At 53.3% G+C, this 23,251-nt stretch overlaps 1 protein-coding gene across 2 annotated transcripts in view; it reads right to left on the minus strand.

Annotated features, from left to right (window-relative positions):
• The window catches only part of GULP1 (GULP PTB domain containing engulfment adaptor 1), a 146,985-nt gene that overhangs the window by 24,727 nt on the left and 99,007 nt on the right, over positions 1-23,251 (minus strand). For both annotated transcript variants that reach the window (XM_054723376.1, XM_054723375.1), the window contains exons 5-7: positions 6,703-6,774; positions 1,590-1,688; positions 827-964 (exon numbers count right to left, since the gene is read on the minus strand). In XM_054723376.1, the coding sequence (XP_054579351.1) occupies positions 827-964; positions 1,590-1,688; positions 6,703-6,774 (309 nt within the window). The remainder of the gene's footprint in view (positions 1-826; positions 965-1,589; positions 1,689-6,702; positions 6,775-23,251) is intronic.

Genomic DNA, 23,251 nt, shown 5'->3' on the forward strand with positions numbered 1-23,251 from the left:
TGTTTCTGTCTCTCTCTCCCACTCACTTTCTCTTTATCTAAAATCAATAAAACATACTTGAAAAAGAAAAAGCCATTGATGGCTGCAACGTGTCTTGGAATTCACGTCTGATGCTGGACAACAGGACCTCGGATTAGGTTACGATTAGCATTAGCTTATGCTTATAATCAAGACCCGGGGTTTTCCTTACGGTTCCAGAAGGTTAAAGAATCATTGCAGAACTTAACTTTAGAATTCCCTGGTTGTCCTCACCTGCTAAGAACTTTAGATTACATTCACAAGGGAACACTCCCCGCCCATGTACAGGCACACACGTGCTCACACCTTTCACGATTCCATTACCTTTCACTGTGGAAAGTTTTCTGAATCCTGAAAATTAAGAACCATGCTTTCAAAGTGTTGGCAATTTTTAAAGAAGTCGTACAGATATCATTTCCTGGAGTTTAACATGTTTCTTTGCATCGATCCATTAACATTCCAGAGAAAACGAACTGTGCTGACCATCACTCTCTGCATCATGTGCACATCCCTAAATCATAGTTGAGATTAAATCACAAATAAATGATATGATTATAAGATAAACAGATGCCCAGCATGAGCAGGCCAGGCGTCCTAAGAGAAGCCGTTTCCACGCGAGCCTGCGTGCCTGACACGAGCATTCCGTTAAGGATGGAATCCCGCAGCCTCGTCCGGGACACGGCGGACCCACTAGCGAGTTCAAGCAGTTGCGGGCCTCGCTCGCGTCCCGAGACTTGACTGACGCCGGAAACAAGACAAGTCCCGGACGTGAAACGGGACCCACCTCCTCCGACACGCGCACACTTACACACTTCTCGCTGTCGAACACATAGCACAGGTGCCTGCTGGACTCAGAGTCTTTGCAGATGAAGGTGAAGATCCTCTTGTCCGTCTTATCGTCGGCGCAGAACGATATTCGGTGCAGCTGGCAGTTGTGCTGGACTTCCTGCGGACACGCACAAACACACGTGAGGGGCCGGGCCGGTCCCTGCGCACCAGCCGGTGCTGGACTTCCCGCGAACACGCACTAACACACGTGAGGGGCCGGGCCGGTCCCTGCGCACCAGCCGGTGCTGGACTTCCCATGAACACACACAAACACACGTGAGGGGCCGGTCCGCTCCCTGCACACCAGCCGGTGCTGGACTTCCCATGAACACGCACAAACACACGTGAGGGGCTGGTCCGGTGCTGGACTTCCCATGAACACGCACAAACACACGTGAGGGGCCGGTCCGGTCCCTGCGCACCAGCCGGTGCTGGACTTCCCGCGAACACGCACAAACACACGTGAGGGGCCGGGCCGGTCCCTGCACACCAGCCGGTGCTGGACTTCCCATGAACACACACAAACACACGTGAGGGGCCGGTCCGCTCCCTGCACACCAGCCGGTGCTGGACTTCCCATGAACACACACAAACACACGTGAGGGGCTGGTCCGGTGCTGGACTTCCCGCGAACACGCACAAACACACGTGAGGGGCCGGTCCGGTCCCTGCACACCAGCCGGTGCTGGGCTTCCCGCGAACACGCACAAACACACGTGAGGACATTCAAAAATGAGCCTTACCTTGGTTTTGGGTTCTAGAATTTTCACTCCATAAATCGATATTTGCAACTCAACTTTCGGAATTTTCTGGCCTTCGGATTTCTTGATATGTCTTGCAAACTACAAATGAAAAATTATTTTTTTTATTTTTAATTTCTTTATTGATTAAGGGATCACATATTTGTCCTCATGCCCCCATTCCCATCCCACACCCTTCCCCATGTTGTCCGTGACCACTGGTTGGGCTCATATGCATGCACACAAGTCCTTTGGTTGATCTCCCCCCCTTATCCCCACCCTCCCCTACCTTCCCTCTGAGGTTTGAAAAATTATTCACAAAACTCTAATTGTTTCTATGACGAATGAACACATATTTATTTATAGGTATATATATGTGTGTGTGTGTGTGTGTGTGTGTGTATATACATATATATATATGGAGTTTGTATTGTGTTGAACTTTTCATTAAATTATTGCCCATTATAAAGTATTTTATAAATCCCCCATAACCTCAAAATATTTAGAAATCACAGTATCTACCATGACTATCCTGAAAATCAAATTGATTCCCAGTGATTCCCAGTAGCTTTCAGAAGCCGTTGTTCATCGGCTCCGGTCACGGCATCTATAACACGTGTTCGTGCCGCTGAGAAAACAGAAGCTCTTCGTGGGAAGATGAACAGAGATCGATGTTTTTCCCTGAGGACCTTTTCTTTTTTAAATTAACACGTTTATATTTGCTTGTTACTCCTCACCCAAGGAGATTTTTCCATTGAATTGTTTGGAGAGAGCGGAAGGGAGGGAGAGAGACAGAGAGAGAAATATCGATGTGAGAGAGACACATCGACCGGTTGCTTCCAGGGATCGAGCCTGCAACCCAGGCATAGGCCCTCGACTGGAATCGAACCCGGGACCCTTCCCTGGGAGGCCGGCACCCTGTCCACGGAGCCAGGCCGGCCGGGCGACCTCGGGTGCTCAGTGCGGGCGGAGAAGGGCCCCCCCCCCCAGGGCCGGTGTGCCGCCTTCCCTTCCCGGTGCTGCTGTGGTGCACGTCCCCCAACCCAATCCCGCCGGACGGAGGCCGGTGTCCACACCGGATCCAGCTGGAGCTGAGCCATCGCCTCACGTCCAGGCCTCGGCGCTGAGCGCAGTGAGCCTCCGGGCCATCAGCCTCCCGACGCCGTCACAGCAGCAGCCACGCGGCTCCCGGGACCTCGGTGTATGTGAGTGGTGGGGGGGGGGGGGTCTGTGACAGAGGCCACAGGGAGCCAGAGGCCATCGCTCCGTGTGCGGGATCCCTCCTCCGCTCACCCAGACTCAGTGCCGGGAACACCCGCAGGCCCGCGCCCCGGAACCCTGACCCGTGTCAGCGGCACAGACCGGCTTCAGGACACACTCGCCGCGCTTCGGGGGAGCGGCCCACGCGGTGCTCGGGGCCACGTCCACCAATGGAGGGTCCGTCCCTAACTGAGAGTCACGGCTGCCTGCGGGCCCCGCTTGCTCTCCCGGCGTCCTCGTCCCCCCCGCCCCACCTTTGTCAGAAATGGAAACGCCCAGAAAGAAGATGGGGAGAAAGGGATTCCCTCCCCCTTTAGCGTCTCCTCAGCAGGTGCTCGTCCTGGCCTGACTCGGAGCGCCCAGCAGGGCAGGTTCGGCTCTTGTGTGTGTGTGTGTGTGTGTGTGTGTGTGTGTGTGTGTGTGTGTTGTGTGTGTGCTGTGTGTGTGAGTGTGCAGTGTGTGTGTGAGTGTGTGTGTGTGTGTGTGTGTGTGTGTGTATGTGTGTGTGTGTGTGTGTGTGTGTTCTGTGTGTGTGTGTGTGTGTGTGTGTGTGTGCTGTGAGCACTGCCTCCAACTCGGGGCAGATGTGACTGCAGGGGTGCAGCCCCCACCCCCCCTCACCCGGAGCAGGAGGTGAGGGCCTCCCCGTGTGGAGAGCTGTAACCAGCGGATGCCAGGGCCCTGCCGGCCTGGATGGGGGGGGGGGGGCTTTATTCTCCTCGGGACAGTTGTCAGCACGTCTGTCCGCCCCAGGGGCGCAGGCAGCTTCCTTTCTCCGTCACAAGCATTCTTACTTCTGCACATGAAATCCACTAATTCGGGCCAGAGGTTTGGTTTTGTTTTTCTTGAAGAGATTTGTTCTGCCTCAGTGAGAATCGTGAAAATCGCCCCGCTCTCGCCCAGAGAGGACGGGGTGTGGGTGTGTTCCTCTCCCCCAGTCTCCTTCCGGCGTGGCAGAATGAGCGCCCTGGGGTGTGCCACGGGGCGGCTCGCACCATCACCCGCCACGTGGGACCTGGGACCAGCCGTCTGGGCTGCGAGGCTCCCAGGCCTCCCGGCCGCTCCCTCCGTCCAGGGGACAAGCAGAGGCCGCCCAGCCGTCCCCCGGCTGCACCCACATTCCCGGACCCTCTCCTGGGGCCAAAGGGCTGGCACAGACACCCACTCACAGAAGCCATCTGCGGGGCTATCGCTGTTCTGCCAGGAAAAAAAGAAGGAGGAGGAAGGAATGCAGAAAGGAAGCAGGGTGGGGGAAGGAAAAACACAGGCGGAGGCCGGAAGGGGAGACACAGAGGGAGACAGAGAAACTTCCACATGAGTATCTGGGTACGGCCTGTGAAGGCTTTGCCTCTGCGTTTCCTGAGAATAAGGAATTGTGTTCCCGGACCCACAGGTCCCCCGAGCCAGGACCTGGGTCCGAAGATGTGTGCAGCCATCAGGCCTAGACCCAGCTCTGCAGCCACCCGTCACTAAATGACTCTTCTTTTGCACACAGATTTTCTGCGTTTAAAAACTAAACTTCCTGCCCGGCCGGTGTGGCCCAGTGGTTGCGTCGACCCAGGAACCAGGGGGTCATGGTTCGATTACGGGTCAGGGCACAGGCCTGGGTTGCAGGCTCAATTCCAGCAGGGGGCGTGCAGGAGGCAGCTGATCAGTGATTCTCTCTCATCATGGATGTTTCTCTCTCCCTCTCCCTTCCTCTCTCTCTAAAGTCAATAAGAAATATTAAAAAACAAACGAAACAGTGTCTCGTTACAGAGAGAGAGTGAAGTCGAATGAAAAAACTGCTGGAGCAGATGTCACAGAACTCGAGAGTGACTCCTGAGGCCACGTTCCTGGCTTCTCACATGGACTGAGCCCTCTACAATGGATACGAGTTGTATTTGTAAAAACAAATAAATACTACTCAAATTAAATTCCTTACCATAACACTGGTACTAGATAGAAGTTGAAAGGGTTTTTTAAATGATCAGATTTCATAGAATTTGGTATTTTCTTACATCTCAGGCTAAAACATACTCAAGAAATATAAAATATGATGTTTTGACGAATACATACTCGCTTGCAAAAATTTTCACATTTTAGAAAAATTTATAAATTCTCCACAAACTGACAGGAAAGTGGCGTACAATAAAATAAATCAGTTTTTTAAAATCTTTCTGAAAAGTTATCAGGCACAATTAAACATAATAGCATGAAAAATAAATTACTGAAAATCTTTTAAGTTTCCCATCATATTGCATTGATCCTAAAATTTTCTTTCTTTTTAAGTCAACGGCCAATATAGTAATATTGCAAACTTTTAAAATCTTTAGTCACTATAAAATGTTCCCTTAACCAAAGCAAGTAAAATAAAATACTTCACTCTAGTGGGTAACAAAGCAGTCAGAATACGTGTGATTAAGAAACCTAAGCAGGAAATTAAAATGAGGGATGTGTACACAATTAATGAGCACATTTATTTTTAAGTGGAGCCACAGCGCCATCTTCTGGCCACTTCAACATAACAATTAAAAATTCTTTTTTTAAAAAAGTAAATAATATACTTTAGAGTTGTAGCCTCAAACACACAAAAAATTTTTTAAAATACGTTAAAAACACTGTTCCATTAATTTTCACTGGTTCCCGAATCATTACCCTCAGATATACTTTCCAAATCGAAATATTATTTGCAATCACTCAAGTGAAGATGGCTTCTCACAGGCACATTTGTTCTGGAAGGTACTTGGACGGCTAAGCTACGCCATGTGATTTTTATCTTACTGACAATCACCTCCCCTCCTTAACAGAGTACATTTCCAAACGTAAAACTACACTGGAACTACATATAAAGTCCCACAAAAACACATGTGTGGCCCAAGTAGGCTTACAGTTGTGAGTAAGCATTATTATTTATTAACTATGGTATTATTTTCCATAAGACCTTGAGTGAAGTGAAAGAAGTCAGGCAGAAAAAGACGAATATCATACGGTCTCGTATGCAGAATCCAAAACGAAAATAACCTACAGACTGCGGGCTGAGAGGCAGGGGTGGATGTGGGCAAATGGGTGCAGGGAGCACAGAGGTACAAACTCCAGGTACAGAATAAGTCAGTCCTGGGTGTCAGGTTCAGTTCACAATCTATACTAGTAAAAGCGCAATATGCTAATTAGACCGGACAGCTGAACGACCTTCCGGACGAAGCTGGGGCTGTGAGGGCCAAGGGCAGCCACTGCGGCTGCGAGGGCTGAGCCCCTTGCACGAATTCCGTGCACCGGGCCTCTGGTGTGTATTTGAAAGTTGCTAAGAGAGTAGAACTGAGTTTTCATCAGAGAGGAAGGGAGAGGGAGAGAGAGAGAGAGAGTTAGAGAGAGAGAGAGAGAGAGAGAGAGAGAAACATCAGGGATGAGAGAGAATAATTGATCGGCTGCCTCCTGCACGCCCCCCACTGGGGATCAAGCCCGCAAACCGGATCCATTGGTTGATGCTCAACCACTGAGCCACACCGGCCGGGCTGATGTTCTATTAAATAGTTGTTACATCACTAGTAGCTGGGTTAGAGCATGCGGCCCAGGCAAGGTAAAGGCAAGCTACTGAATGCCAAAAGGTACGAAATACTGCCTTTCCATTGTTCAGTAGAGAAATTGCACTTAGGAAACTATGAAGTGTGCCATGCTGGAAACAAATAATTACGTGTTCACACTTATTATTCAGCATTTCTCCTTAATCTGGTGATATTTATTCAAGAGTCCATTTTTAACCAGAAGCCATTTCTGCCACCAAGGTATTCCCACTTTGAATGCCCATCCGTCTGCGGACGACACAGGATCCACACACCAGCCGTTCGGGGGCGGGGCAGGGCGGGGGCTCGCCTACCTTCAGCTTCCTCACGGCGTCCCGGACGACCTCGGTGCCTTTGGGCTGCTCCACCTCGGTGCTGCCGAGAAACTGAGAGTGGCATCGGTGAGACGGCGGCACGTCACCGCGGCACAGCGTAAGGACCAAACCTGGCTCAGCAGAGGGGTGCGGCTCCACGCAAACCCCAATCCCAACCAACAGAAAAGTCCTTCATGCACATTCTTTAAATTCTATGAAAATGTCCATGTCTGATTTGATCACATAAACCCTTACTATTCAATTACTGAAACTCATCTACCTTTTAAAATGCAAACTTTTAAAATGCCCAATACCTACCATCCACCAAAGTTACACGCCAAACTACATTAAAAAAATAATAAAACGTACAGCCTGACCGGTGTGGCTCAGAGGTTGGGCATCGACCTATGAACCAGGAGGTCACGGTTCAATTCCCGGTCAGGGCACAGGCCCGGGTTGCAGGCTTGATCTCCAGTGGGGGGCCTGCAGGAGGCAGCCGATCCATGATTCTCTCTCATCATGGATGTTTCTACCTCTCTCTCCTTTTCCCTTTCTCTCCGAAGTCAATAAAAAATATATTTAAAAAAAATAAAACATAGATGATCTACAATTTTACTCTATTTTCAAATATACCTGAAGGGTTTTTAGTTAAAACATCTGTAATACTTTCAACAATAAAGATAAATTTAAAACAACAGCAATACACAAAACAACAACTTGATCAAAAAAAAAAAAGTTTCATATTTATTAACACACTGGCATGAAACCTTCTATCCTGGAGAGAATTCATACCTCCTAAACATAAGTCCAATATCATAAAATGTTGAAGACCAATTCGAATGGAAATATGAGTATTTTCTTCTATAAAACATTTCTATATAAATAGCAAATGATCATTAAATTAATTAAGTATATGTAATTCCCCAAGGGCATTTCTTGTTACATACTACCAATTATACCCCAAATTACGTCATGAATTCGTCACTTCTTACGTCAATACTAGAGGCCCAGTGCATGACATTTGTGCACTGTGTGTGTGTGTGTGGGGGGGGGGGGGGGGGATGGTCCCTCAGCCTGGCCTGTGCCCTTTAGCAGTCTGGGAGCCCTCAGGGGATGTCCGACTGACGGCTTAGGCCCGCGCCCCCCTGGACACCCTTAGCACTGCTGCGGAGGCAGGAGAGGCTCCCGCCACCCCCTGTGCTGGCTGTGGCTGAGCGGCGCTCCTGCGTTGAGCATCTGCCCCCTGGTGGTCAGTGCACATCATAGCGGCCAGTCTTTCTGCCGTCCGGTTAATTTGCATATTATCCTTTTATTATATAGCGTGTACGTGTACGTGTGTGCGCACGGTTCACATGAAATGATTAGGTGCGGGCCCCCCCCCCCCCATTTTTTAATTTGAATGTATCGGGGTAACGTGAGCTGCTAACTTACACAGCGTCGGGTGTACCAGGTTATAACTTGTCATCTGTGCGCTCTACTCTGGGCTCCCCCTGACGCAGCTTCCTGTCTCCCGGCACCTGCCCCCTCTCCCACTCGCCTCCCCCCGGCCCCTCTCCCGCCGTCACCCCTCTGTCTGTGCCTTTGCGGGGTTTTGTGTGCTTTGTTCATTTACTTGTTGTTTTCGTTTTCCATTCCACACAGGAAGGGAACCGGACCGCTTTCTGTCCTTTCCGTCGGCAAGCACACCCTCTGCCGTGTGCTGGCTCACGGAACGGCAGGGACAGAACGGCAACGTCCTAGTGTCTTTAAAACCGCATTCACTCCTCCCGTCACGCGTGAAGCAAGTGGCAGCTGCAGAAGCAGACGCGGGGTTTTCAGAGGGCTCTCCGCGTCGCCGGCCCAGAAGCCCCGGGAGCAGGTGGGGACGGGGCCTCGGCAGGGCGGGGCGGGCCGGGGGGGAGGAGCGGGGGGGCGGTGCTCCTCGGGGCTCACGGGGTCTCTGCGCCCCGGGCTCAGGGAGTTAGGACATGGGGACAGGTCAGAGGCAGCAGCAGGCGAGCCCCTGCGCCCAGGGCCCAGCTACGTGGGCGTCCGTCCCCCGGGTGTCGGCCCGGCCTGCACGGACCGGAGTGAGCAGAGAGGCCTCAGTCCGGAGGGATGGAGGGCCGGCGGCTCAGATGCGGGAGATGGTGACGACGCCCCTCAGACATCGGGGTGACGACGCCCCTCTGACATCGGGGTGACGACGCCCCTCAGACATCGGGGTGACGACGCCCCTCTGACATCGGGGTGACGACGCCCCTCTGACATCGGGGTGACGACGCCCCTCAGACATCAGGGTGACGACGCCCCTCTGACATCGGGTGACGACGCCCCTCAGACATCGGGGTGACGACGCCCCTCTGACATCGGGGTGACCGACGCCCCTCAGACATCGGGGTGACGACGCCCCTCAGACATCGGGGTGACTGACGCCCCTCTGACATCGGGGTGACCGACGCCCCTCAGACATCGGGGTGACCGACGCCCCGTGAGTGAGCCCTCTGTCCTGGGACTCAGCATCACAGGGACCCGGCCCCGGGCTCAGAAACGGGAGGACTTTCCCAGCTGCCGGAGCGGCGTGGGTTCCAGACCAAAAAATGACGACGGCGCCCTAAATGAGCGACACCCGCCTCCAAACACGTCCCCCCTCACCCACCGGAGAGAGAGAGAGAGAGACAGACCCAGAGAGAGAGAGAGAGAGAGAGAGAGAGACAAACACAACCCACGGAAGGACCAGGGACACGACGGCCCACGTTCACGTCGGCGCCACGGAAGGAAGAGTCGCTGCAGACGCTGCGGGGACGAAGGGTGAGCGGGAGCCCGGTCTCCACGCGGTGAGGGCGGCAGGTGCGCCCTGAGACGCGGGAAGGCCCACAGTGACCCGGACCTGCTCTCAGGGAGGAGGGGGCGGAGGTGAAGCAGGACGGGGCCCGGGGCGGGGGCGCGGGGAGGGCTGACAACCAGGACACGACACGCAGGACCGGTCAGGGCCCAGCAGAGCGGGGGCTCGTGGGCAACGGGAGGAGGAGCCAGAAACACGGGGCTGGGGGGGGGGGAGAGCGGGGGACCTCATGCCCTCCTCTCCGTCGGCCTCGGGGAAGCAGCCGCCTGCCCTCAATGCGCACGGACCACGCGGACCAACCTCACATCCCGCCCCACGGACAGGTCCGTGTCGCACTGACCCACCTGTTCCTGGAAACGTGTCTGCGTGTTTAGCATGAGCCAAGCATTTACTGAGTGCTGGGTATCGAGCAGGGACCTCCCTGCCGAGTTTACAGCCTGGGGGGGGGGGCCGGGAGAGGGAGAGAGAGAGAGAGAGAGAGAGAGGGAGAGAGAGAGAGAGAGAGAGAGAGAGAGAGAGAGAGAGAGAGAGAGAGGCTGACTCCTAGGCACTACGGACAGGAAAGAAGACACAAAGTACCAAAGGGACATTTATTTAGAGGACGTTGGGCTGTGACAGGTAAAAGATGGCATAGTCTGAGTCTATGCACTGACATGTATGACAACAGGGCAGGCCTTTCAAACAGATTTTACCAATGATGACACGTCCTCTGTAAATCTTCTGTAAAGACTGGCAGATGCAGACGCAGAGGAAGTCCCGCCGCTGTGACAAGCTGGTTACATATCCGCGCACACAGCCCTGCGCCCGCCGCTCAGCGCCCTGGCACCCCAGCAGGCAGGCTCCCGGGAGCCTCGAGGCTGCCGTCTGACACCGGAATACGGACAGACGTCACTTAAAATGCCACTAAGGGGTGGAGGGGTCCTTGGGGGGGCGGGGGGGACATCTGTAATACTTCCGACAATAAAGACACGTTTTTGAAAATGCTACGAAGACAGTTCATACCTGGCTTCATATTTTCCAAATTCCACAACTGTTTTTCAGCTACTTAAAACGGTACAGACGTTTAAGAGGAGTCTCAGGTGCTGTCTGCACTCTTTACTCTGTGTCTTTTGTCCTGTTCCGCGCGTGGGCACTCCTGAGAAACCGGGTTCAAGTCTCCGCCTCCGTCTGAAAGCCCCTCAGCTCCCCGTCAGGGCCAGCCGTGTCTGACTCGCTTCTCTGCCAGCAGAGGGCAGTGTTGGCCACCACAGGGACCCAGTCAGACTGTCTGACAGGCCCGCTCAGTCACCAGGGAAAATGTAGACGTCACTTCTCCAATCACCACGAAAAGAATGAGCTGAAGCGTTACTAGACCTAACTGCTGTGAAACTGGGCACCACTTAACATACGAGGAAGTCAACTTATAACAGAAACAGAGTATGTCTTTTATGTACATATAATTCAACATTGCCCGTTTTATGTAGAGAATGTTTCCTCCATAATTATTTTTAAGTATTAAGGGAAATAATGTCTACTTTTTACCACATAAAAGTTTCATCTAGCATCCAGTTTGAATAACTATTGGTAGCGTAATGACCAATAGGGATTCTAATCTTAGAAAAAATAAATAACCAGCTACGTTGCCTTCTTTGTAAACAAGGCTGCAGAGCCTTAAAAGCTTTTGCACTCGGATGTCGAGTGTGACTCGACACGGTTAGCATTAGAATAAAGGAATCGAGAAAAAAGCAAGCGAGTGCAAAGGGTTAAATAGGATGGGCTAATGCTCTTGGCATTAACTTGACGGCATGTGTAAAAAAATAGCGTTCTTAACCCTCTAGCTTCTCCACGGCTCCAGGGGACAAGCCGTAGGGGGTGAGTCAGCCCACTGAATCTCGAGTCTCCGTCTGGCGGACGGGTGATGCCGCGGTGCCAAGCAATCCAGGGAAAACCAGTTCCCAAAAGCACATTGTAACCGGCGATTTCTGAAGAACGGGCAGAATCAATCGGGCAGAAACCAATTACTTAATTGCCAAAACCATCATCCTGGAAAAAGTAATTAAAGTAGATCCACCAAAAAGGACAGTCACACGTTAAATCCGAAACCAGATACTCCAAGGGTTACCCCGAAAGGAAGGCCAGGACACCCTGACAGAGGAGAAAAGCAATGTCGGGCTCAGTGTTAAGAAGCCTACATCTCACATCTGATTGGCTGTTTAGGGTTCCCATTTCATTAGAGTAACTTTGCTTTCAATTTCATCTGTTCTTATGTCACATGACTAGGGAGCGTATTATTATTATTTTATTTGTTTTTTAGAGAGAGTGGAAGGGAGGGGGAGGGACAGAGAGAGAAACATTGATGTGAGAGAGACACATCCATCAGTTGCCTCCCACATCTGCCCCTGGTTGGGGCTGGGGATGGGTCCTGCAACCGAGGTACGTGCCCCTTGACCGGAATCGCACGCAGGACCCTTCAGTCAACAGGCTAAGTCCTGCACGAAATTCGTGCACTCGGGGGGGGGAAGGTCCCCCTCAGCCCAGCCTGTGCCCTCTCACAGTCAGAGAGCCCTACGATCGATCACCCCCACAGAGGGAGGCCCTGCCCACCCACTGCAGCCTGCAGGTCAGTGGCCTGGGCCTGCCTCTTTGGGACGATCATGGAGCCCCCCGATGGATCGCCCCACCAGCCGGTGGCCTGGGCCTCCCTCTGCGGGGCGATCATGGGGCGATGGCCGGGCCCCCGACCAATCGCGTCGCACCCGCCTTGGCTGGCCTGGTGCCAGTGGGTGTCATAGCGCGGTCGTCCGGACGGTCACTCAGCTGTTCGGCCATTCGGTCCATTTGCATATTACGCTTTTATTACTGTAGACAGGCTCGTGCTTTTACAATCAGACTTGAACGTTTAAGCCTAAACAAAGCGGCTTGCTATAAGCAAGAAACTGCTCGTGGCCCGCCCGCCAGCGAGGCCCCTCAGAGGCCGCTGAGCCTCAGGGTCACAGAGAAGCAGCAGCCATCCCGCCGAGGCCCCTCCAGCAGCCGGGCCTCCTTCCGTCCCAGGAGCCGGACAGCCCGACGAGGGCAGGGCACCCGCCTGTGTTACTATCAACAGAAACACTTCGATAATAAGCAAACGCCAGCTCAGGCAGGAAACCAGCATCGCGCCGTCCACTTCCTCATCAGAGACCCGCAGGCCTGTGGACGGGGAGACGCCCGTTAAAACCCCCCTATTTTACAGGCGCGGAGCCAGGGCCGGGGTGAGCGACCCTCCAGGTCACGAAGCTTGTTAGTGGCCGAGCGAGGGCTCGGGTCCCAGCTCTCCTGATTCCAACACCGAGTGCACGTCTGCTGCCGTGAACAAAACAGCACAGAGTGCCGGGTCGATCCTCCACGGTGCTGCTCACGGAGGCCGCGTCCGGGGGCTGAGGCTGCAGCCTCTCCGGGACACGCGCTGAAAGCCGAGGGCGGCGCAGCAGGGAGCGGCCTGGCAGCGCGGGGGCCGCAGCCGTGGACTCACTGAGCCTCTCGGGCCTCGGCGTCCTCATTGGTGAAACGGGATCAACACCAAGTTTTGGAGAGAATTAGGTGAGGAAACCAGCCAGGGGCTGGCCCCAAGCGGAAGTCCACGGGATTCACGCTGAGACACAAGATGAAGCGACAACACAGCCACAACCAGCAAACGGAAGCGCTAACCCACCCAGGACGGACGGGGGCGCGGGGGGGGGGGGGGGCAAGGAAAAGCCCACGCGAGGCCACTCGGATGTGAACATAGGCAGCCGGCATCCTCTCCAACACACACACACACACACACACACACACACACACGTGCACCTTCCTCTCAGCATTCCAGTGGCTGCGTTCCAACATGCGTTCCTCTCAATGCTCACCGCAGTTCAGTCCCATCGCCGCTCTCATTGCAATGCGATAAAGTAAAGCTTGAGACGGGAGTCTTTTAGGAAATCGACACATGACACGCCAATGAGTATCCACACTGTTCTGTCAGGAAGGCCCAGTCCTTCTCTTGTTGGCCAGATTCCTAGCTGCGTTATAGTTTGGGGTAAATACGATTTTTGGATCCTATTTGTAACAAGTTATTGCTCCACAGAAAACATCTACCCTCTACTCGGTCAACGCACCATATTCTCTTATTACGCCTCGCGGTTTTGTTTACTTTGCGTGTCCTGGAATACCAGGATAACTGTCCATCAAGTGAAATGCATTTTCCTTCGTCAGTACTGTTACCCGTGACTTCCTTTTCCTTGGTCACTGTAGGTTACAAAACAATGGATGACAGGGACAGTAAATCTCCACATCTTATTCTTAGTGTTCATGGAACTTCAGGTTTGGGCACTACAGCACACTGCTATCGTTCTACTTCAGATTTCAGGTTCGACAGAGCAGTTGCCCCAAATCTGCCCGGGTTCCCGACCTCTGTCCACGGAACCTGTTTCTCTGGAGAAGTCCCTGTTACACCACGAACCCTCGGATTTATCCCAATCTCGTTTTCCCCTGATGGAGAAAACATGCTTTAAACACCCCTCCTATCTGGCGATAGCATTTCCCAGGTCCCCTCTGAGACCCTGCATTATAATCTGTGGGGAGCGGCTCTAGGGTCAAGCCTCGGGGCTGACCCGTGGCAGGGCCACAAACCAGTCCCAGCCTGGAGGGCAGAGCTCTCCCAGCATAACTAAGCCTGACCTTGGAGCCTCCCTCATTCCTTCCTAAGAAGCTAATGGGATGTGGGAGGTGCGGCAAGTGCTGCCCAAACAAGACCCTTTGTATACATGTCAGTCCACCCTGGTTGTAATCAGACTATGAAATAAAGCATCGGCGTGCAGGCTGGGTCTTCTGTGTCCCCATCCAGGCCCGGGAGACCCACCGGGCCCCAGCCGTATGCTCTTGTCTGTCTTTTCTTCACTCCTTCACCGCCCCTCCTCACCCTTGGGCGTGCTGGCGCGGCACAATAATTTATTATTATTCACCACCATCATCATCACTCATTATCTCTGTATCCTAGTGCATTTCAAAAATATGCATTCTGCATCACCATCATTTCCATTTCTGCATCCTGAGCTGTTCCAAAAGTACTGACCGTGCATCTCCTAGGCGTCAGGTGCAATTCTAGGCTCCAGGGACAAGCAGTGAACCAGCGGACCAGACCTCCGACCTGGTCCTGGTGCCCCCGCTCCACGACCAGGGACGGCCTGTGTGTTTCTCCCGGCTCTTCCATCCCCACCCCTCCTACAGCCTCCTGGGTACACAATCTACACGGCCGGCAACAGGACAGGTTCCCGGCGAGCAATCCCGCCGGCGAGGTTTCCTGGCTGCCAGCATCCGTTTGCTCCTGCTTCCTTCGGGAGACGTTCCCACGTGCTGCAGGCGAGCTGGTTCCTTAGTTCCAGAGCCTCGAGCGATGCTGGGACACAGGGCTTGTGACCCATTACCTTCCGCAAGGGCCGGGGTTTGCATTTGCTTTTATTTTGTAGAAACAGCATAGTTTACTGATGGGGCTGAAGTACTTCTGCCGGGAGCTGGTGTCCTGGCTGAGTGACAGCTGGGGAAATGCAGAGGCATCCACCATCCACAGGGGCAGGAGGCAGGCAATGACCTGTGGGGGGAGGAGGGGAGGAGGGGGCTTTGGGGAGTCAGCGGAGTCCTCTCTGGGAGGGTCTGCCAGCAGCCAGATGCTGAGCGGAGCTCACACGCTGATTTCTCTCGGGAGCTGAGACCTGAGACTCTGCCTGTAAAGTGAGCAGCTACCCTGCGCCCAGCATCCCAGCTCTGGTCCTGCTCGCGGCCAGCAGGCACTCGCATGTCTACCTCTCACCTCACATGAGTCAGTTAGCTTATTTTTTTATTCCCTGTCTTTTTCTTTAAAAAAAATTATTGATTCATAGAGAGAAAGGGAGAAGGATAGAGAGATAGAAACATCAGCGATGAGAGAGAATCATGGATCGGCTGCCTCCTGCACGCCCCACACTGGGGATGGAGTCGGCAGCCCGGGCCTGGGCCCTGACCGGGAATCGAACCCTGACCTCCTGGTTCACTGGTCGATGCTCAGCCCCTGAGCCACGCCGGCCGGGCTGCCTTTTTCTTTTTAAAGACAACTATTTTTGTGTTTTTTCAGCACTTGAAGACGATCATCCCTAATCAGCACCTCTTCATCATCACTGTAATGTGTAATTAGTTCGTTTTAACCCTCGTTTTGGCTGATTTGATTTGATTTCCCTCGGCCTTTAAAATAATAAATCTCCTCAGATTCCTGGGCCGCGTCTGAGAGTATTTCCCAGCTGCCGTTTGAAAGTGTAATCCTGGTATTAGCACAGACCTTTATGTCTTCATTGGACTCTGTCTAAAAACTTAATAACCCGATCAGTGGCGCTAATTCCAAGTTATATAAAAAACTTCCCTTCACGTATACAGGATTATGCTGCCGGATATTAGTTTTCTGAAAAAGAGCTGCATCCACTTTTACGTGCCCTCCTATCTTTAATTAACATATCCGGTATTTACACGTGGAATTTCCACACCACAGCACTGGCATTTGAAAGAAACCTTTACCCCACGTACACGTCTTTATAAACGTGACTAGTTTCAAGTAAGCAACTTCCTTTCTAACCTATTTCTTGTTTAAGCATTTTGTGACATGCCATGGCAGTTCCTTGTCTATGGCGCTTAATGGAAAGCACATGCTCTGACTCCATCCTGAACTGATTCTGTTTTCACTGAAAAGCAGCAGATGAGCCTGAAATGCAGGGATAGGTGAATACGGGCTCAGCTGCCTCACTCAGGGCTCAGAGCAGAGATGTCAGTCGCAGCCCATCCAGGCCAGCGTGGGTCCCGCTGTGCGTGAGAGCTAGGAGACGCGTGGCCTTCTTCCCCCAAAGCGGGGATTCTGTGACTGGACATCAGGCTGGACCTCTGTCCCGGCCAGCAGCCCCCCTCCCCCGCCCGCGCCTCCAGGGACTCCCACCCGCGCCTCGGAGCGGCCCTGCCCTTCGCGGGTGAGTCTCCGGCAGGTCAGGCACCTGGGAGAGGGCGGCTGGGGAGGGGCCGTTTTGTGGCCGCGCTGGCATCTCTTTGGAGCTGCAGGCGCTCAGCCCCTGGGCCCACCTGCCAGCGAGGCCTGGGCACAGCTCCGCGGCCGCAGGGGCAGGGCCAGCGGGGGGCACGGCGGGCATGCGGGGGCGCAAGCAGTCTCTCTCCTGCCCGAGACCCGCCAGCTCCACGCGGGTCCTGCTGGCTCCACGGGGGTCCCACTGGCTCCCCGCGGGTCCCACTGGCTCCTGCCGCCCGTCCTGGAGGAGGAGCAGTTCAGGGCACTAAGCTTTCGGGGGGCGGGGGGGGGGAGCCAGGGGAACGCTTCACCAACGCAGCAAGTGCACAACAGGACGCGTGAAACCGAGAAGCCCAACCGCAGGCGAGCAGGGAAGACGGGGCTGGATTTATTGACGGATTTGTTACTCCTCAGCCAGGATGTGTTGTATTGATGTTTAGGGAGAGAGGAAGAGAGAGGGAGAGACAGAGAGAAACATCCATGTGAGAGAGACACATCGATTGGTTGCCTCCTGCACACGCCCTGACCAGGGCCCCGGCTGGGGAGGAGCCTGCACTGAGGTACATGCCCTTGACCTGAATCGAACCCGGGACCCTTGGATCCGCAGGCCAATGTTCTATCCACTGAGCCCAGCTGGCTAGGGCAACAGGCTTTATTTTTGTCTATTGTTTTTTTGTTTTGTTTTTTTTAACACCAATCTCCTCTTGTTCCCAGTTAAGAGGATATACACTGAGTGGCCATATTATTATGATCTCTGAACGCATAATAATCTGGCCACTCAGTGTCTATCCTATAGAATAAAAGGCTAATATGCAAATTGTCCCCTCGACCAGGAGTTCGACCAGCAGGCAGGCCGGCCAACCGCCCATGTCCCCTCCCCCTGGCCAGATTATTATGTGACCAGACCCCACCCATGCATGAATTATATATATATATATATATCTAATACATACACACACACACACACACACACACACACACACATACATACACACTGAGTGGCCAGATTATTATGTGTTCAGAGATCATAATAATCTGGCCACTCAGTGTATGTGTATATATATTTTTTAATATATTTTTATTGATTTCAGAGAGGAAGGAAGAGGAAGAGAGAGATAAAAACATCAATGATAAGAGAGAATCATTGATTGACTGTCTCCTACATGCCCCTACTGGGGATTGAGCCCACAACCCAGCCACGTGCCCTGACTGGGAATCGAACCTGGGACCCTTCAGTCCGAAGGCTGACGCTCTACCCACTGAGCAACACCAGCTAGGGCAACGGGCTTTATTTTTGTCAATTCTTCCGGTCCTAAAGATTAGCTATTTACTGAATTTTGAGGCAAACTTTACCCTGTAGAGTGAGCTCGTGCTTAAGGAGAATCTACAAACTCAGGGAGATTCGTATTTAAATACCGGCTCTGCTGTTCCTAAGCTGTTTGGGTTCATTCACTTTATATCCCAAACCGGTCTCTCTTCATAAAGAGCGGCAGCGACTTCTAAAGACTCATTGTGAGGACTGTTTGAGGTAACCAGACAGCTATTTAGCACAGAGCGTGGTACCCAGCGAATTCGTCTTTCATAGATGCGTCTCACTTAATCAGCTAGGAGAACTAAACCTGGATTACAGTAAAAGCCAAAGAGTCCCCGTGAAATGAAACTGTTCCATCCTACTGGCTCCAGGCCTGTTAGAGAAAACAACTACATTCAATTAGTTCCTGGCTTTATTCGATTCTTTGGAATTCTATAAGTGCACGTGAAAAGGAAAGGGTATCGGTCACGCTAATTATCCGTTATCCCAATGTCCCATCCCAACTCCAGGAATTTAGTAAGTGGCCATCTGAAACTCAAACGGACGGTGGAATGCACACATACCTTAGCAAATACACCCATCAGCCTGTAGTTGCGGGCTCCATCCCCAGTGTGGGGCGGGCAGGGGCAGCCGGTCCATGATTCTCTCTCCTCATGGATGCTCCTCTCTCCCTCTCCCTTCCCCTCTGACGTCAATGAAAACAAACATATTTTTAAAGGACAGTAGTCATGACCGTGCCTCTGCAGAGGCCTGACACAGGGATGGAGACGGAGCAGGTGCCTACAAGCCACAGCAGAGGGAGCCCGGGGGTGATGACCACAGCTGGCCACGAGCGGGACCGCAGCCCACGCCCGTGGCCAGCCTGGCCCCGCCCCAGGCTGACGGAAAGGGGCCGAGGAGAAGATGTGGATTCGGGAAAAGAAGAGCTGGGACGGGGAGGGAGTGAGGGAGAGGACATGGAGAAGGCAGGGTTCTACCAGAACAAACGACTGAATAAACGTGACGCCATCGAGTCCTGCGATCAGAGAAGGACATTCAGACAACCTGGCCGCGAGGGGCCCGCCGTGCCGGTGCGAGCACCCGGGGCCGCTGCCGGAGGAGCTCCCACCGCGTGGGGAGGCCCAGGTCAGCACAGCCCGCGTTCTCCTGACCCGGGGACCAGATGCCTGTGTCCCGGCAGCACCACGGTGAGTGCAGGCCCTGCGGCTCTCTCTCCGCCTCGCTCCTTGCGGTGGGTGCGCTGCGTGCTCATTCACACGGCCCGGCCGGCCGGCAGCGAGAGCCGAGGATCGAAGCCAGAGCCACTCGATGGTGCTCATTACCAGCTTCCCGCCAGGCAGCCGGGAGCGGAGCAGGCGCTGCAGATGAGGAGACGTGACCGGGATCCGGCTGTTTCACGGCCTGAGTCTCCAAAACACGGAAACGCCCCATCTGCCCACGCTGCTCCAGGACAGTGCGTCAGCGTGCAGGTCCCTCTCTCTCTCTCTCTCTCTCTCTCTCTCTCTCTCTCTCTCTCTCTCTCTCTTTCTCTCTTAAATATATTTTATTGATCTCAGAGAGGAAGGGAGGGGGAGAGAGAGAGAAACATCAGTGATGAGAGAGAATCATGGACCGGCTGCCTCCTGCGCGCCCCACACTGGGGATCCAGCCCACAACCCGGGCCTGTGCCCTGAGCGGAACCGAACCCTGACCTCCTGTTCAGAGGCCCACACTCACCCCTCAGCCCCGCGGGGCTAAAGCGCGGGTTTGCAGGCTCACTCCAGACCCACGGAGGCAGAGTAAGTGGGCAGGAAATCTTCGTTATTAACAAGCACAGCAGGTTAAGAAACAGATAAATCCAAACAAGGTCAATGCCACGTAGTCAGCCATTCGGTTTCCCTGTGCCACAGAGCACATGGCACCGCTTCGTCTGGCCAGGCAGGCGGCTATGTCCGTGAGAAGTGGAGGGGGAGCCTGTGGGGCTCTGAAAAGAGGAGGCACCGTGTGCCGGGCCCAGCGCCCCGCGCCCGGGGCAGGCGCCTCATCGTTCGGGGAAATGGCTCTGTGATGTGTGATGCTCTCCAGGCCTCTGATCGGGAGGAGGCGGGCAGGCAGGAGGCAGCCGGTCAATGATTCTCTCTCATCACTGATGTCTCCTCCCTCTCCCTTCCTCTCTGAAATCAATAAAACATACATTTTAAAAAATTAAAAAGAAGTAAATCCAGAGTTTGTATACTGTATATGTGTGTGCATATCCACTCTTGGGATAGAAGAGAGCACGGCTGAGAAGGAAGAGAATGTCTCAGCTGATGCCGACTGGTGGGAGGAAGACAACGAAATACTCAGGCAAACGCCTCCCAGGAGGCCGGCCCCGCATGCCCCCTGCCCTCCTGCCCTCCTGCCCTCCTGCCCTCCTGCCCTCCTGCCCTCCACCCTCCTGCCCTCCTGCCCGCCCCCTCCCTGCCCCCTGCCCTCCTGCCCCCCTGCCCGCGCCTGCTCCCCGAGACCGCAGTCCCTCCCAAGACGGTGCCAGACCTTGAACACAGGAGTTCGTTCCCACAATTCCACGGAGTGCCCGTCATGACTCTGCTCTTGTCTGTTTTCACATTGTTTTGCATGAAATTGCATACAGCTTCCCACCCAGGAGAGGTGATGGGAAATGGACATTCTCTAGCATTAATTTCCTTTTAAATGTGAGCCAGGGACGGCTCCTAAGGGTTCCAGACGCTAACTGCGGGCCCTGTGGGTGGTGGCGCTTAAACTGGAGGAAATGACGGGTGTGGTTCGAAGCAGAGGCTCGAGCTTCAATGTCAAACATTGGGAATGGGTATGAGCAGTTCACATCAGCATTATGAAAGGCCGGTTCCAGAATCTAGGAGGAAAGTGTGAAGGCTCCCGATACAATCCCCCTTCCCAGTGGTTCCTGAGCCTGAGATGAGCTGACCTCCTGGCTGAGCAATGAAGGGAGTGGCTGAGTGCAGCCGAGCTCTTGGTGTTTCACATTTTCCCTGGCACGCCCGGCACAGCCCGGCACACGCGCCCACCCGCCGCTCTGCAAGGCTGCCCTGACGCGGGGTCGCCAGCCGGTGCTCCGTGGGCCCCGTGGTCCTGAGGTCCGGAAGGTCGAGGTCGGCGCCCGCCACTCCAACGCAGCGTGTGACCTGGACGCCGAGCCCAGTGGGAGGCCTGAGGGCGCGACCTAGCTCACCGCTCCACGGACTCTCCGCTGCCCGACGTGAGGGACTCCACGGGGCTTCACAGGAAGGTCTTCTTTGCTCACCTCCTGTTTTGGGCCCGGCTGTAGAGATCTTGATTTCTAAGATCCAAACTTTCTTCTACTAATTCGTGAGCCAGTGTGAACATTTCCCTGGAGGGTAATTCATCACCGAGTCACCAAAAACCATCTGAGCAGCGTGAGCAAAACGATCGTGTCATAACGCTGCTTCTCTTGGCCAGGACTGATTAGGCCACGGACTGTAACGTTCTCCCTCATTAACGTCTCACTTGTAAAACGTCCCCACAGTGTACGGAGGTTCGCGTCGACGTCCTGTGTTTCCTTACGTGGCTTTAAGGCGACGGGGACCCGGGCATGGCCTCGTGCTCCATGAGGAGGCAGCTGCTGAAAACTCAGAGTAGGTGACTCACAGCTGTCACACGCCTGTCTCAGCACAGGCAACTTCTTCTGATGGACGAGCAGATCTCCAAGGTCGCCGTGACCCAGGGTTCAAGTTACGAGTAGTTTCAATGGGCCCTGGCCGGTGTGGCTCAGTGGATAGAGCGTCGGCCTGTGGACTGAAGGGTCCCAGGTTTGATTCCCGGCCAAGGGCACATGCCTGGGTTGCAGGCTCGATCCCTAATAGGGGGCATGCAGGAGGCAGCCGATCCATGATTCCCTCTCATCAGTGATGTCTGTATCTCTCTATCCCTCTCCCTTCCTCTCTGGAATCAATAAAACATGTATTTTTTAAAAGGGAGTTCTAATTGGAACCTTTCAGCCCTATAAAAAACCCCTTTTCAACATGAGACCTTTAGATCTTTTATAGAAATGTATCATCTGTGGTTAGCTTCCCTTGCAGGACAGAATTCTACCTCGATCAGTAATAGTGTCACCATAAAACAGAGCATGCACCTCACAATGGCGGTGGTTTTCTAGATGATTTCCTATGTGGTTTTCATACAGTTTCTCAAGGGCTGATAAGACTGTCTGTGGGCGAGGAGGGTCCTACTAGCTCAGTTTTCCCCAGTCAGTTAACTCAGCTTTCCAGGCTAAGTCATGGCAATCCAGTCCGCACAGGAACGTACAGAGCCATTCATAAGCAGGACAGTGATTTCAAGTGTATTGGTTTTACAGAGAAAATATTCTTTTAAAATATGTATTTTATTGATTTTTTACAGAGAGGAAGGGAGAGGGATAGAGAGTTAGAAACACCGATGAGAGAGAAACATCGATCAGCTGCCTCCTGCACCCCTCCTGCTGGGGATGTGCCCGCAACCAAGGTACATGCCCTTGACCGGAATCGAACCTGGGACCCTTCAGTCCGCAGGCTGATGCTCTATCCACTGACCCAAACCAGTTAGGGCCAGAGAAAATATTATAAAGCTTTTTTTTGTTTTTGGCTGCAAAGTCAGCAAAAAGCCACAGTTGCTTCACTCTGCAAATTCACTGTTGGGGAGCAGCTCTGGGGGTGTCTGGGCGGCCTTTTAAACGCGTCCTCTGCTGACTCAGACGCAGGCCAGCCCTCCACAGCGTCCCCATTAAGCCCCATCGACTTTCTGTTCCATGAATTTTTAAAAACGTTTTTCCTGAAATAATGCCTCATACCCAATCTCATTCTATCCCAGCACGCGGTCTACTAACCCGCAAACTCTCCAATTCTCCTGTGAGAATAATTTCATCGCCTTCGGTTTTCCCCACACTTCCTCCATGGGTGAGTTCCTCGGGTCTGACACACTCTCACACTCCCAAACTCAGTTCTTCAATTCATTCCTGTCTCTTCCAAATAGATTACTCTCTCTGAAATCTATTTCAGGTTTGGTGCTAACACCAAAATAATAACTTTTAAAAAATACATGTTTTTATCAACTTTTAGAGAGAGAGAAAGGGAGAAGGATAGAGAGAAACATCGATGAGAGAGAATCACTGATCGGCTGCCCCCCTGCACACCTCCTACCGGGGATCAAGCCCTCGAGCCCTCAACCTGGGCACGTGCCCTGACCAGGAATCAAACCGGCAACCTCCTGGTTCACAAGCCGACGCTCACCACTGAGCCACACCGGCCGGGCAGTAACACCTTTCTCCAAAGACCATTTCGTTCACTGCATTCATTCCTCCAGTTTTCCAACAACAAGAACCGAATCTTTGGGGACATGGAGTATAGGTTGTTCCTATTTATTAAAACGCAGC

Source organism: Eptesicus fuscus, chromosome 11, assembly GCF_027574615.1.
Source record: "Eptesicus fuscus isolate TK198812 chromosome 11, DD_ASM_mEF_20220401, whole genome shotgun sequence".
NCBI lineage: Eukaryota > Metazoa > Chordata > Mammalia > Chiroptera > Vespertilionidae > Eptesicus > Eptesicus fuscus.